The following is a 16,183-nucleotide window of genomic DNA, read 5'->3' as shown; positions in this document are numbered from 1 at the left end:
ATTTACTTATTCCCATAATACAAGAACTAGGGTCACCAAATGAAATTAATAGGCAGCAGGTTTAAAACAAATAAAAGGAAGTTCTTCTTCACGCAGCGCACAGTCAACTTGTGGAACTCCTTACCTGAGGAGGTTGTGAAGGCTAGGACTATAACAATGTTTAAAAGGGGACTGGATAAATTCATGGTGGCTAAGTCCATAAATGGCTATTAGCCAGGATGGGTAAGAATGGTGTCCCTAGCCTCTGTTCGTCAGAGGATGGAGATGGATGGCAGGAGAGAGATCACTTGATCATTGCCTGTTAGGTTCACTCCCTCTGGGGCACCTGGCATTGGCCACTGTTGGTAGACAGATACTGGGCTAGATGGACCTTTGGTCTGACCCAGTAAGGCCTTTCTTATGTTCTTATGTTCTTAATGATTGCTTTGGCTACTTGCATCACAGCAGCCCCCACAGTAGATTTGCCCACTCCAAATTGATTCCTGACTGACTGGTAGCTGTCTGGCGTTGCAAGCTTCCAAAAGGCTATCGCCACTCGCTTCTCAACTGTGAGGGCTGCTCTCATCTTGGTATTTTGGCGTTTCAGGGCAGGGGAAAACAAGTCACAAAGTTCCATGAAAGTGCCCTTACACATGCGAAAGTTTCGCAGCCACTGGGAATCGTCCCACACCTGCAACACTATGTGGTCCCACCAGTCTGTGCTTGTTTCCCGGGCCCAAAATCGGCGTTCCATGCCTAGAACCTGCCCCATTACCAGCATGATCTCCAAAGCGCAGGGGCCCGCGGTTTGAGATAATTCTTTGTCTATGTCCTCATCACTCTCGTCGCCGCGCTGCCGTAGCCGCCGCCTCCTCGCCTGGTTTTGCAAGTCCTGGTTCAGCATAGACTGCATGAGAATGCGTGAGGTGTTTACAACATCCATGACTGCTGTCTTGAGCTGAGCAGGCTCCATGGTTGCCGTGCTATGGCGTCTGCACAGTTCACCCAGGAAAAAAGGCGCAAAACGGTTGTCTCCTACTTGCACGGAGGGAGGGGTGAGGCTGTACCCAGAACCACCCGCGACAATCTTTTTTGCCCCATCAGGCACTGGGATCTCAACCCAGAATTCCAATGGGCGGGGGAGACTGCAGGAACTATGGGATAGCTACCCACAGTGCAACACTCCGGAAATCGACACTAGCCTCGGTACATGGACGCACACCGCTGAATTAATGTGCTTAGTGTGGCCGCGTGCACTCAACTTTATACAATCTGTTTTAAAAAAACGGTTACTGTAAAATCGGAATAATCCCATAGTGTAGACATACCCCTAGTTACCATCACTTGGGGAGGTGGAGTTCCTACACCAATGGAAAAGTCCCTTCCATCGGTGTAGTCTGCATTATGCCAATATAGCTACAGTGCCATAGTTTTGCCAGTATAGTCCCCTAGTGTAGACTTAAAAGTAATGTACAATTAGGGCATTCAGACAGTCTTCACTCTGCCTTGCAATGATTCCAAGAGGGGAAGTATGTATGAAAAAAGTCTTTAAGAAAATCAGTTTAATCTAAACTCACCTGAAAGATGATAGCACAGCATCTCCTAGAAACACACTGGGGTGGTGTTTCAGAATTGTCTCAGTAAAAACTTCTCTCTCCTGAATTTCCAGCACCTAGGTGTGTGTCTCAAGTATTTACCTAAGCCACAGGTCTGAGTACTAGGAGACCTAGATTCTTCTGCAAAGGAATAAAGTGCTTGGGACGATCCAGTATCTGTTGAGGGGGAGTGATGTCTGCACTTGGCCTCAAACTGTCACTGATTGACAGTCAGGTCTTGGGTTTATCCCTTAACCTCTCTGTGCCTCACCTTCCTTTGTAAAGTGGGGATAGTACTGATCTGCCTCCAAGGGGATTTAAGGCTCAATTAATTTACATTTGGAATGCACACTAAGATGCCTGGGTGGAAGGGGATAGGGAGGGCAAAGGAGTAATAGATGTTAAATATCCTGGTTTCCTTTTTGGAATGGTCTCTCCTTTCTTCTTTCCTTCCCCACAAAGGACACTTTGGACGCGTACCCCTGCGGCTCGGACCACACCCCCAGTCCTATGGCCAGTCGGGTGCCTCTTGAAACAGCCCCCATCCTGGAGAAGCCGGAAGCCCGTCTGACTGCTGTGGCCGTGAATGTGGAAGATGGCCACACCATTGCTTTTCTGGGGGACAGCAGAGGCCAACTGCACAAGGTAGGAGTTGGCTTGGACAGGCAGCACGAAGAAAAGGCATTCTTCTTTGAGTGCTGTCCCTGTGGGTGCTCCACTCTAGGTGACGGTGCGTCCCGGCGCTGTCGATCAGAGATTTTCGGTAGCAGTGCCTGGTTGGGGCGCACGCACCCAGGTGGTATCTCCCGTCTTGTTGGAATCTTCCAGGGTGCGTGCGCCCCACACCCTCCTCAGTTCCTTCTCAACCGTCCTCGTCTGAAGACGGGACTCGGGGCAGTGCTACCTTCTCTTCCCTGATCTCTATAGAAAACATAAAAATAGTTATTAATTAATTCCCAGTTGTTTCCCTTCCTTTAGTATAGTTACATAGTTAGTTACTTAGTAAAAAAAAAAAAAACCCTCAGGCTTGTCTCCCCTTGAGACACTTTCCTCGCCTATCTCAAACTCATAATGCCAGGAGCTTCAGGCTTCAAGAAATGCATCTCCTGTCAGGACTCCATGCCATGGTCAGATGGTCACTCCCAGTGTGTAAAGTGCCTCGGGGACACCCACATCCCCACGAAGTGCCAACACTGTGCGAGCCTCAAAACAAGAGCTCGTCGTGACAGGGATCTGCGCCTCAAGATCATTATGATGGAGAAATCCCTGCAGCCACTGTCGGAGACGGGAAAAGTGGAACCCGCTCCCACACGCTCCCCAGCCAGATCAGAACCGGTGGGGAGCGTCGCTTCACCCTCCCTGGAGCAGAGGCACGAAGCACAAAAGTCTCACAAGCGAGACTCTAACAAGGGTAAGGGGTCTTCTGCGAGATCCCTACCCCCTCTGCTGACAGCGTGAAGTACTGCTGCTCTACCAGACTTCCCGCGCTGGGAAGCTACTTACTCGTCCCGTTCCCTCAGCGCCGCAAACGGCCGCGGCGCAGACTCCTCGTTCCTCCTCGGCACCGAGGAACGCTACGGCACCGGCACCACGTACCTCAGCACCAGCAACAGCCGCGGTGCCGACAGCGCAGTCAGCACCGGCACCAGGAACAGCCGCGCTGCTTTCAGCCTGGTCAATTTCAGCGCTGAAAGCAGCCGTGATCCCGCCAGCGTGCTCTGCCTCAGCAACAAAAATAGCAGCGGTGCCGACAGCGCGATCAGCCTCGGCACCGCGAAGACCGTCGGCACCCAGCCACTCTGTGACCCGTGCACCAGCAGCGGACCCCCTGCAGGGCACGTCAAAGCACAACTCTACAGGAAACTCTCTGTCACTCTCTCCTAGCAAAGAGCTAGAGCAGGGAGCAGACTTAGTTCAGCTTAAAGAGCAGGAACAACAGCTGCTCACTCAAAGTGACCTTTTAGTGCCACCTGAGCCTCACTCTCCGCTCCTGGATGCGGACGCTCCTTCCTTGACTTGCCACTTTCTCCACCTGAACTGGCGTTCACCGACGGGGACCTTGAACTACAACAGCAAGCGGAGTTCTCCCCTCCTGCTTCTCCTCCACAGGCACCTTTACCACCTCAGGTCACGCCTCAAGTTCAGCAGCCTCAGTTTCCCTACGTTGCCCCCCCGTGGATGATACCTGGGTTCTCCTACCCCATGCCTTGGCCGCAGTGGTACCCCTGGCAGAATCTTCCTACCAATCATCTTCCTTCGGTACCTCAGTCTCCTGCTCCATCCACTTCCAGGGGTGCCTGAGCCCCCTCCTGAGCCAGGGAGCTACGCACCATATCCTGACTCCCCTAACCCTAACTCTCCACCAGCCTCAGAGGAAGCCATCCTCCCTTCACCTCCACAAACCGTGGATGACTGCAAACAGTTCCAAGAACTCTTTAAGAGGGTTGTACTCAGCCAGGATATTCCCTTAGAAGAGGTTCAGGAGAAGCAACACAAACTCCTTAAGATCCTTCAACCGTCTGCGCCATCTAAAATCGTGCTCCCTATAAATGAAGCACTCATGGAGCCAGCTGACACTCTCTGGCAAACCCCAGCTTCTTTGGTACCAACCTGCAAGAAGGCTGAACGTAAATACTACGTTCCTGCAAAGGACGCAGACTTCTTATTTTTTCATCCACCACCGAACTCCCTTGTCATCGATGCAGTTGCACAGAGGACCAAACAGTGACAATATCGACCCACCCCTCAAGACAAAGACCTTAAACGCCTTGATGTCCTCGGACGCAAGTTTTACACATCATCTACACTACTGTTCAGGATTGCTAACTAGTCTGCCCTCCTCGCTAGTTATGATTTCGACAACTACAATAAGCTTTTCAAATTTGCCTCCTACATACCAGAGGACAGAAGAGCAGACTTCAAATCAATCCTGTCTGAGGGGCAACTGATCTCCAGAACGGCCCTACAGGCGTCTTTAGACACGGCGGACACAGCAGCCCGTACTACTGCAACTGCTGTGGTCATGCGCAGAACCTCATGGCTTTCTGCGTCCGGGATTCCTAAAGAACTCCAGACTAAAGTGGAGGATCTCCCCTTTGACAAGGACAAACTCTTCTCCCAAAAAACTGATGAACTCCTCCATACCATGAAGGATTCCAGAGCGACACTGCGCACCCTGGGCATTCAACCATCTCTCCCCAGGAGACAGCGATACCAACCCTACCAAAGACCACGCACACATCAGTACTATCGCCCTCAATCCAGACCATACGACACAACTAGGAATCGTACTAGACCACCCAAGCGCAGACAAAATCAAAATCAAGCCACCACCTTCCATCCACAGGGCAATAAACAACGGTTTTGAAGCTTTGGTCGAGGGTCTGCATGACCACCCTTTGATTCCACCACTTACTTGCCCATTTGGCCACCGCCTCCAGTATTTCCAACGTGCCTGGCAGCGGATCACACAGGACCGCTGGGTCCTCGAAATAGTTCAGACCGGTTACTCCATCCCTTTTATATCCTACCCCCCTACCCTTTCCCCTTCCCCGTCCCTCTTCAGGGACCCCTCCCACGAGCAATTACTTCGCACAGAAGTGGCTCACCTTCTGCAACTAGGCGCAGTGGAACCTGTACCTCCGCAACACCAGGGGTTAGGTTTCTACTCCCATTACTTTCTAACGCAGAAAAAGACCGGAGGATGGAGGCCTATATTAGATCTACGCCGACTGAACAAATTTGTGAGGACACAAAGATTCAAGATGGCCACCCTGGGCACAATAATACCCGCATTGGATCAAGGGGACTGGTTCACAGCCCTCGACCTACAAGACGCTTACTTCCACATATCGATTCATCCAGCTCACAGACGCTTCCTACGATTCACAATCGGTCAGGATCATTTCCAATACAGAGTTCTTCCTTTCGGACTCTCCATGGCTCCAAGAGTTTTCTCCAAGACCCTAGCTGTCGTAGTGGCTCACCTCCGCAAACATGGAGTCACACTTTTCCCCTATCTGGACGATTGCCTCATCAAGGGCGACTCCTATGGCGACACACTTCAAGCCACGCATCTCGCCATCTCCCTCTTTCGCAGCCTAGGCCTCCAAATAAACACTCAAAAATCCACCCTAGTACCCACGCAACAGATAGAGTTCATTGGAGCTCATCTCGACTCAACCCAGAGCAGGGCCTCGCTCCCATACAACAGATTCCTGGCTATCACACAACTCATACGCACGCTCTCTACTCGTCCCAGGATGCAAGCAAGAATCTGCCTACAGCTCCTTGGCCACATGGCAGCTACCACCTTCGTGGTTCAACACGCCAGGCTACATATGAGATGCCTCCAGGGCTGGCTCAACTCCAGTTTCAAACCGAGCAGACATCAATTAGGGATGCTGTTATCTCCTCCTCCCAATGTTATAACTTCCCTACAATGGTGGACAAGTCCAGAAAACCTCTGTGCAGGGGTTCCCTTCCAGCAACGATCCCCAACGCTCATGCTCACCACAGATGCTTCCCTGATAGGTTGGGGAGCGCATCTAGGGGAACACAGGGCACAAGGCAGATGGTCTCCATCAGAGACGCATCTACATATAAATCTCCTAGAGCTCAGAGCAGTGAGGAGAGCATGCCTTCACTTTCTTCCCCTTATAAAGGACAAATACCTGCGAGTTTTAACAGACAACATAGCATGTATGTATTACATAAACAGACAGGGGGGTGCCAGATCACATTCCCTCTGCATGGAAGCCATTCGACTCTGGAATTGGTGCATACAACATCGAATACAGATCATCGCCTCCTATCTACCAGGCTGCCACAACACTACTGCCGAGGCACTCAGCAGGCACTTCTCCACAGAACACGAGTGGGAACTGCACCCCACAGTATTCCAACACCTTTTCTCCCACTGGGGCACTCCATCAATAGATCTCTTTGCCACGACCCGAAATCGAAAATGCCCCCTGTTTTGCTCCAGGGCGGGACTCGGGACTGCATCCCTAGGGGATGCATTCCTCATTTCATGGAACAGTTACCTCCTGTACGCCTTCCCGCCCGCCTATCCCTCTACTACACACGGTTATTCGGAAGATCGCGGACGACAAGGCCCAGGTCATCCTTATTGCCCCGGCTTGGCCAAGACAGACGTGGTACCCTTACCTTCTCCGCATGTCCTCCCGTCACCCCTGGGCTCTCCCCAACAGGTCAGACCTCCTTTACCAGGGCAACGGGCGGGTCCTTCATCCCCAACTCCAGAAGCTCCACCTCACGGCCTGGTTCCTTCATGGTTCCAAACCCATGAACTAGCCTGTTCCGAACAAGTCCTACATGTCCTCCTGCACAGTAGGAGAGGCTCCACCCGCAAAACCTACCTTCAGAAGTGGAAGCGCTTCGCTCTTTGGTGCTCACATAAACATTTAGCTCCCAACAATGTGACCCTTCCTAACATTCTAGATTACCTCCTTGAACTGAAACAGGACGGACTTTCGCTTAGCTCCATCAAAGTGCACCTGGCGGCGCTTACCACCTTCCACGAACTATTGGATGGGTACTCACTCTTTACACACCCCACCATAAAATGCTTTCTCTCTGGCCTGCAAAATCTCTACCCTGAAATTCACGCAACAGTGGCTACATGGAATCTTAACCTCGTTCTGCATGCTCTCATGAAACCTCCATTTGAGCCCTTGGCTACCTCCTCTGATCTCCATATGTCCATGAAGGTGGCTTTCCTAGTTGCTATAACGTCAGCAAGGAGAGTTGGAGAAATAAGTGCCTTGATGGCCCACCCTCCATACACAATCTTCTCCAAAGATAAAGTCACTTTGAGACCACATCCTCAATTTCTTCCTAAGGTGGTATCGACCTTCCACCTCAACCAACCTATATATTTACCAACTTTCTACCCCAAACCTCACAAAACGTCACAGGACGCAACCCTGCATACTCTCGACGTCAGGCGAGCAATTGCCTTTTATTTAGACAGGACTAAACCATTTCACAAGTCTCCACGACTCTTCGTTTCAATTGCCGAAAGATCAAAAGGCACGGCTATATCTAAACAACATCTATCCAAGTGGATCTCTGACTGCATCAGATCCTGTTACCGTGCGAAGAATCTTCAACCGCCTGAAGGCATAAGAACTCATTCCACTAGAGCCATGTCGGCATCCGTTGCCTTCCTACACAATGTTCCCATTCCCGATATCTGCAAAGCAGCTACATGGTCATCTGAACACACGTTCGCAAAACACTATGCTTTAACGCAAGACACCACGGCAGACACAATAGTAGGTCATACAGTACTATCTTCAGCACTTCATGCCGTATCTCCAAAGTCCCACCAACCGTAGTGGGTACTGCTACACATTCACCTAGAGTGGAGCACCCACAGGGACAGCACTCGAAGAAGAAGAGAAAGTTACTCACCTTGCAGTAACTGAGGTTCTTCGAGATGTGTCCCCCTGTGGGTGCTCCACTCCCCGCCCTCCTCCCCTCTACTTTGGAGTATTGAGATACTCTCCACGGTAGAGAAGGAACTGAGGAGGGTGTGGGGTGCACGCACCCTGGAAGATTCCAACTGGACGGGAGATACCACCTGGGTACGTGCGCCCCAACCAGGCACTGCTACCGAAAATCTCCGATCGACAGCGCCGGGACGCACCGTCACCTAGAGTGGAGCACCCACAGGGACACACATCTCGAAGAACCTCAGTTACTGCAAGGTGAGTAACTTTCTCTTACTGGTGAGGGTCAGGCGTGGAGTGGTGACAACGGAGGTGCTCCTATTGTGTGCCGGAGTCCTAAAAACAGAAGTGTCAGAACCCCAGAGGTGGTGGAAGCTCACTTGAATAGGGGTGGAGCTGAGGTACATATTGGGGCAGGAGGAGGCAGTGCAATGTCCTAGGAGGGTGCACAGGAGCAAAGGGAGCTAGAGGTAGTTGGGGGGAGGTAGGAGGATGATAGGGGGAGCTGGAGGAGGCCCAGAGGAGCAGGGAGTGACTCCCTGCATAGCCCATCCCACCCCTGCCTTCTCCCTATGTTTGCCTAGCTGGGGGCTCTGCTTTCTGGATGGCTTTTCTACCTAGCTCCCAACATCGCCCAACTCCAGTTCCGCCCTGGGCTCCTGGTGGATCTGGCCCCTAAGCTCACTTGCCTGGTCAGTTGTTATGCTTATAAGAAGCACATAGGATCTTTTTCAGGGGAAAAGGCAATACGCTGCACTTATTGGAGAGACAACAATTAGCATATGCATTCAATCACACACACGTACACACACACACACGTACACACACACGTCCCTCCAGTTGATGTTATAGTTACCAATCCAGAGTCCAGATCAACCTAGTGTCCAGCTAGGTTGATCACGGGTAGAGAGGAGCCGGGTTCTGTCGGTTGCGACACGATGCTCTGGGGAATGGCAGGATGAACGTGGCAGGATGAACCCAAAGTTTCATGGCAAAGCGCCTTGTTTATATAGTGATCTTCCTTCATTGGGATCAATGAGCTTTGCACCGTCATGCTGTAATCAACTGCTGTTTGACGAGTGCTTGTTTTCTTAAATTGTTCTTCTCATCTTTTATTTTGTTCTTTCATCAGTCTCTCAGGGAGTTACCCCATGCTGGTTTTGATCACAGCTATCTTGTCCCCATTGATAGGTGCCTGTCTCATCTTTTAGAGTTCTCAATCTGCTCTCCTCTGACATCTCAATAGGGGCATGTTGCAACCTCCCGGCATCTTTACATCCGTCCCTGATTCCTCCCTAGAACATCTGGTCCGGTGATGGCCTTCACACTTATCTTCTAACACACACGTTCCTCATTCACACACAAAACCAGATTGATTTACACAAAGCATTTGAATAGGAACATCACATTGCAATGCAGGAGAAAACAATCATTGCATTCTTTTACTTATTTCAGAATGCTAAACCTACAACAAAATGGTGACCCTAAAGGTCTGTCACTGCCTTGAAATCAGCTTCAGACACAAGTTTCTGGCTGATGCATCTTTACCTATGGCACACTAGGCCATTCCTTTCTGCTTTCAGAAAGGGTGGCTGGTAGGATATGGTCAAATCATACATCAATACATTTAATGCATGCTACATTATTATTCTTTATCCTTCATTCTAAATTATACAAAATACAAACATAAAATCCTACTACTACACAGCTACAGCATCCCAGGCTCTCTCTGTGCTGACCCATCTCTTGAGTGCCCCCTACCGGGGCCCAGCACCTGCTGGCTTGGAGGACTCTTTGCATCCAGGGAGGGGAGGAAACCCCCTGGCCCAGGACTGGAACCCTCCACCAGCACTGGAATTGGGGCCCCATTCAACCCCCGCATGGAGGCTCGGAAGTGGTTAGAATGAGCAGAAGTAGCAGAACGCTGTTCCCATTCCCCAAAAGAGTGCGGGAATGGTATTCCAGAGCACTCCGGCAGGACTGGAACACTGTCCTATTTTGTGCCCATTGTTTCTTTATCTCTGGGAGGAAGGATGTGCTTGTGGTACACATCTCGGAGTTGGGATCTGGCTTTGGTTCCGAAATTTTCCACTGACTCCATAGGTGACATGTCACGTCTCTGTTCCTCAATTTCCTCCTCTGCAAATTGGGGACAATAATGCTGATCTACTTCACTGGAGCTTGGGAAAGACTGCAGAGAATCATAATTCCCAAAGTAGAACTGTTTAGTCACTCAGATCAATTATCGAGACAAACCTATAAGAAGACACTGAATTGTCCTGCCTCCCTGTGATGTTTGTCACTCACATGCCACAATCTATTACTACTAAGGGCTGAAACAACTTCTGTCTTGCCCATTCACCATTCCAGAGAAGTAAGTCTCTGCTGGATAGCAGCGCCATCTGATGGCTTGTGCTCAAACTCAGCATGCTCTCAATTAAGAATAAGTAAGGCTACAATTTAGTCCTGGGTATTTTTAGTAGAAGTCATGGACAGGTCACAGGCAATAAACAACAATTCATGGGCTGTGACCTGTTTGTGACTTGTACTATAAATACCCCTGATTAAATCTTAGCTGGGGGGGCTGCTGCTCGAGGGGGCGGAGGCCGAGGGGGGCACCTCTTGGAGATGGGGGCCCTGGGGCTAGTGGCACCAGCTGCGGGGGGCCGCTGAGCAGTGGCTGCTCTGGCCACCCCTGGGGCCGCTGCTCAGGCAGTCCTTGGGGCCAGCTGAAGCGGCTGCTGCCCGGGGCTGCCTGAGCAGCAGCCAGTGCAGCTGGCCACAGAGCCACTCCAGCAGTGGCCAGTGTGGCTGTCCCCAGGGCCGCCTGAGCAGCTGGCCCTGGGGCCAGCTGCTTGGGCGACCCCAGGGTTAGCCACACTGGCCACTGCAGAAAGCCTGGAGGTTATGGAATGTCACGGAATACGTAACTTCCTTGACCTCCATGACTGACATGGATCCCTAAGAATAAGCAGAACTGCTTATACAAAACACATTTTTTGGTTATAATTTTCTCTGAGCCAGTACTGGTGCTACTCTGCAAGGCTTTTAAGAGCTGTACTCTACTCTTGCTTTAAACCTCTTATTTGAGTGTCCATCTCTGTGACTGCCACTGAGTGTTTGAGTCTGTCGTATAAATACATAAATTTGTAACACAAAGAAAAAGCCCTCTATCCTGGGCCTGAATCTAAAAATAATTACTCATTTAAAAAAAAATAACAAAAAAAAAAACCTTCATTTTCCCCAAACCACAAAATAACCAACCACCCCAACCCACCTGCAAATGCCAGTGATCTTTCTTAGGTATATGGCACCCATTACCATAGTATCTGAGCACCTGAGATCTCTAATGTGTTTATCCTCGCAATACTCCAGTGAGATAGTGTAATGCTATTATCCCATATTACAGTTGGGAAGCTGAGACATGGAGTGACTAAGGCCAAGACCCACAAATGACCCACTTCCTAACAATGGAAAGAACCTGAATACCTTTGGGAATCTGGGCCCAAGTGACTTACACACAGTCATATAGGAGTTTGTGCAAGAGCAGGGAATTGACTCTGGGTTTCCTAAGTTCCAGGCTAGCATACTAACTACTCAGCCATCCTTTATCCCTTTTGTGTCTTGTATCACAACCGTCCTTGAATACATAGATGAGGCCTTGGTTGCTGACAGGTTAGTGCAATCTGAGATCAGCCATGAGAATAAATTCCAAATGGAGGCCCCTTATGGAGAATACCCTGCTGGCAGTTCCCTCTCTCTTATACCAACAGGACAACCATTCAGGTGCCTTTACTGGCCACAGTTACAGCTGTATGTCTCTGTCTAGGTGCTTATATAGTTTTTCTGACCATGTCATTAGAGCCTCGGAAACACGAATTGTTCCTCACAGATCCCCTGAAATAAAGAATATTCCCCATTACATATGGAGAGCTGAGGCACAGAGTGATTTGCCTGAGGTCACACAGAGCCTGTGACAGAGCTTTGAACAGAACCCAGGTGTCCTGAGTTCCAGTCCAGAACCTTAACCACATGGTCATCCTTCCTCAATATAATATAACTTAAGACATTTAGGTCTCTATAGACCAAACTTAGCTTCTATAAATTTCCCCTGGAAACCTGTAGGCAGCCAGTACAGGCCTTAGAACAAACGCTCCATATGCTGCTAGCAAGAGGCACACCACGTACCAATTAGGTTATCACAGTTTCCACACTTTTCAGTTTCTGGGTTGATTTAAGATATACCTCCAGGTAGAGCATGTTGCAGTGTCTACTGTCAAGGCATAGAGATTCATAGCTGAAAGAGATGGTCCCAACCTCAGAGCCCCACGTACATGGATGAAAGTAACTTAAAAGTCTTACTGGCACGGGGGCACGGCTCAGAGCTCCTGCAAGGGGCGGGGCCTCAGCCTCCCCCAGCCAGCCCTTCAGCGCTGCCCGGCCTGTGCCGGCAGGGGCTCCAGTGGCGATTTAAAGGGCCTGGGGCTCCGGCTGCTGCCACAGTAGTGGAAGCGGCAGCCAGGAGCCCCAGGCCTTTTAAAATCTCCAGGACCCAGGGCAGCTGCCCCTTTTGCCCCGCTCCCCTCCCCCAACAGCCCCTGGGGGGGAGCAAAAGGGGCAGCGATGTTAAAGCCCTGCCACGTGCGGCAGCACTTTAACATCACCTATGTACAGGCCCGTACCAGCAGCCACCTCTTATTCGTACGGCATACCGGCCCACTTTCACCTCTGCCCACATAGCAAAGAAGAGTAATTCTCACAACTGCTGTTATATGGTAACTCCAAAGCAGCGTAGGTGCAACTGCACCCCCTGAATGCAAACTTGTGTGACATATGATGGAAAAATAGCCTCGGCTAACGGGGAAGATCTTTTCCTCACTATATCTTCCATCTATTTTCCCCAACATTTCCCTGCCTTGTCTCCCCCTTCCTAGTGCCACAAGGACCAAGATCCGAAACTCTCACCACCAACTCCCGACTCCAGACCTTAGTGTTCCCAATAGGTAGCAGTGGTGGATGTGATTACAGTATGTTCTCTCATGATGGTCACTCAGTGGCTTGATAACTAGTTCCTTCCACAGCAAGTGTACGGTTCCCAGATACCCATGACTGACCACCTCAGCTATAATCTCAGGGTTTTCATGGGACTGGTGTGGCCAGGATGGGGCATCCTACATCCTGTGAACACACAAACTATCCTGAAAAATCTTGTGGTTTAAGCACTACATCAGTCAATAGCTATGTCCAGGAGGTGGCAATTATTGCCCTGCTAATTTCATTCATTCACTTTTCTCCTGTCCACCAGACCACTTGTTCACTTATTGACTCATCCACTCGTTTTTGCACTCCTCTCTGCCTGTTCAGATGTCTGCCCATCAGCCCTCAAACCTGTTTGCAAAAGCTCACTTTCCCCTTCACCTGCCCACATACCTACCTGCTCATCCATTTGTATATTTCCTTTCCCCATTATTGTTATATATTTACATTTCTGTAGCACAAAGGTCCACCAATCAGGCTGTCAGAGCCCATTGTTTTGGGCACTGTACAGATACTCAGTAAAGAGACCATCTCTGCTCCAGAGTAATTACAGTCTAGTTTATGACAAGATGTAACAAGGAGATAAGACAAACAGCAGCTGCCCACAAACCTTCTGACCACCCACTTCCATCTTCATTTTGCCTGCCTGCCAACTACGACTCTGTCTCTTACAGGTGTACTTAGGAGCAATGGGAGATGCTAATGCATATGCTTCTCTAATCATCCACTTGAACAGCATGGTGAGTGGAGACCTGCTCTTTGACCAGTCGCAGCAGCACCTGTACGTCATGACCCAGTCAATGGTGAGAGCAATGAAATCCCTACTGCAAAGGAATGAAAGCATTTGGGGCCCACAGTACTTCCTGAGGGAAAGTGGTGTCTGTAGTCAGCCTCAGGCTGTGGCCACAGGGGCCTGGCCTCATGCCATGGCTGTGAAATATGATGGGACTCCTGCCATCCCAGGGATTGGTGTCCCAGCCCTTGGGCATCCTTGTGCACCAGTCATGTAGTTATGTCAGCAATGATGGATGAGTGTAAAAGGTAGTTGTTATGTTACAGAGACCAACAGTTAGATAGTAACAGGTATGTTAGCAGTGTGGAGAAAAAGGCCTAGGGTCTGTAACAGGGCAAGCTCCTTTCCTACCTTGCCTTGGGTTCACTCCCAAACAGTCTTGGATGCCTCTTAATTGTGAACACTTCTGTGAGGTTTTTATTTATGTAACCACCACCAAGCCATCATCGCAATCCCTGTGCAGCACATCTACCTACAGTGTCCTTCAATCCTCATTCCTCTCTCCAGGGAGAGGAAGAGCCCTCAACAGCTGGTGACCTAGCTTCCCTTAGGGGGTAAATAACACTTCCTTATTCACTTTCTCCACACTATTCATGATTTTATAGACCTCTCTTCTGCGCACAGTTGCCAGGAAATTTTCCCTCTGTGGTAAGGGTCAGGTCATGGCACAGTATAAGGGGACTGGCTGACCCCACACCCTCTTTTTCCTTCTTACCACCGCTGATGATTGCTGGAACTGTTCCTCTTGCTTCAGCAGGTGATTCTCAGTGGTTCTTGCTGTTTCTCTATCCCATTTCTTTCTTTCTCAACCAGTTGCTTCTCAGGTAGGACTTAGTTGGACTCTCACAACTATTAGTAGAGTTTCCGGCGCGCTCGTAGCTGGACATGCCCCAGTCTCCGGGCTTCAAACCCTGTGCCTCCTGCGGCAAGCCCATGCCTTTGAGCAACCTGCACTCCAGCTGTCTAAAGTGCTTGGTTGAGATTCATGTATGAGATCACTGTCAGATCTGCTGCCAGCTGAAGCTGGGTTACGAAGAAGGATTGGGAAGCCAGGTTAAAGTCTCTCCTGATGGAAGGGAACTCAGACCAACTTTGGAGCCAAGTTGGTTGGACTTGGTGTCAAGTACCTCAGCGTCAGTAAGGAGTGCTCCTCCTGCTGCACAGGACTCTTGGCACCACACTGTTGCCGAGAAAGAAGTATAAGAAGCAGCGGTCTGAGAGGGGGCATTCCCTAGATCTAAGAAAAAACAAGAACAAGGAGCGCAGTGGAGTGCTGTCTGTGTCTGGCCATTCCCCTGCCCCTGCTCTGCTGGTTGCACCGTCAAGTCCACCCTGTTTGCAGGCTGTATTGAATCCAGTGCCAGATCAGCCATTGGCACCTGGGGAACATCATGGTGCCTCTGGGATGGTGGGATGCGTTCATTGCGGCCAGGGACTTGCTGGTGCTTTCAGCAGTGCTGTTACCAGTGCCCCACCAGTCAGCCCTACATGGCAGTGGATCCTGGTACGGGGGTTCCTCCAAGTTCCTGGTGCAGTGGGCATTGGCCCATGCAAATGCAATGGCTTTTTTGAAACCCATGGGGTTTTTCCCCCCCAATGCCTGGCCCTCGTTCAAGCTGTTCCTGCTTGATGGTGTCGGAGAGGCGGACTCCTCGGTCACACCATGCAACGTCTGACCCAGACTCCGGTACCAATCCTCAGGCCCTGGAGCAGCGGGTTCTGGTCGATGAAGAAGGAGAGGAGAGCCACCTGCCAGTGTAGGCCTCCTCCCCAGACAAGGCAGTGTTAAGGATGTTTGATGTCAGTGTTTGAGGCCCCAGGACAACTTCAAGAAGGAGCTATTGAAGAGAGTGGCCTTGAACTTAGGGCTGGAAGTGGAGGTAGTTATAGAGTCCTCATGCAGCCTGTTCGACATCTTGGCTGTGGTGGCCCTGTTGAAGGTGGTTCAACCTCTCAATGAGGTCATCATGGGGCCAGTCAAAACCCTCTGGCACACACCGTCCTCACTGGCCCCCAGTTCAAAGAGAGCAGAGAAGTACTTTGTTCCCACCAAGGCTACAAGTACTTATACTCCCACCCACCTCCCGGGTCCCTTCTGGTCTTGAAGGTCAATGAAAGAGACAGGCAGGGGCTGCAAGGGGCCACCCCAAGGCAAAAGAATTAAAAAAACTGGACATTTTTGGTAGAAAGGTTTATTCTACTGGTGGTTTACAGCTCTACATCTCCAACTAGCAGGTATTGCTAGGGAGATACAATTTCAACGTCTGGGACTCCATATCAGAGTTTAAGGTTCAACAGTCTCT

General features: G+C 50.3%; 1 protein-coding gene across 12 annotated transcripts in view; it reads left to right on the top strand.

Annotated features, from left to right (window-relative positions):
- The window catches only part of PLXNB1 (plexin B1), a 210,606-nt gene that overhangs the window by 104,334 nt on the left and 90,089 nt on the right, over positions 1 to 16,183 (top strand). For 11 of the 12 annotated variants that reach the window (XM_039482201.1, XM_039482209.1, XM_039482211.1 and 8 more), the window contains 2 exons: positions 2,037 to 2,219; positions 13,762 to 13,890. In XM_039482201.1, coding sequence (XP_039338135.1) covers positions 2,037 to 2,219; positions 13,762 to 13,890 — 312 coding nt within the window. The remainder of the gene's footprint in view (positions 1 to 2,036; positions 2,220 to 13,761; positions 13,891 to 16,183) is intronic. The other variant, XM_039482212.1, reaches the window with a different exon arrangement.

This window comes from Mauremys reevesii, linkage group 7 (genome assembly GCF_016161935.1).
Source record: "Mauremys reevesii isolate NIE-2019 linkage group 7, ASM1616193v1, whole genome shotgun sequence".
Classification (NCBI taxonomy): Eukaryota; Metazoa; Chordata; order Testudines; family Geoemydidae; genus Mauremys; species Mauremys reevesii.
This window is presented reverse-complemented; position numbering and strand designations above follow the sequence as displayed.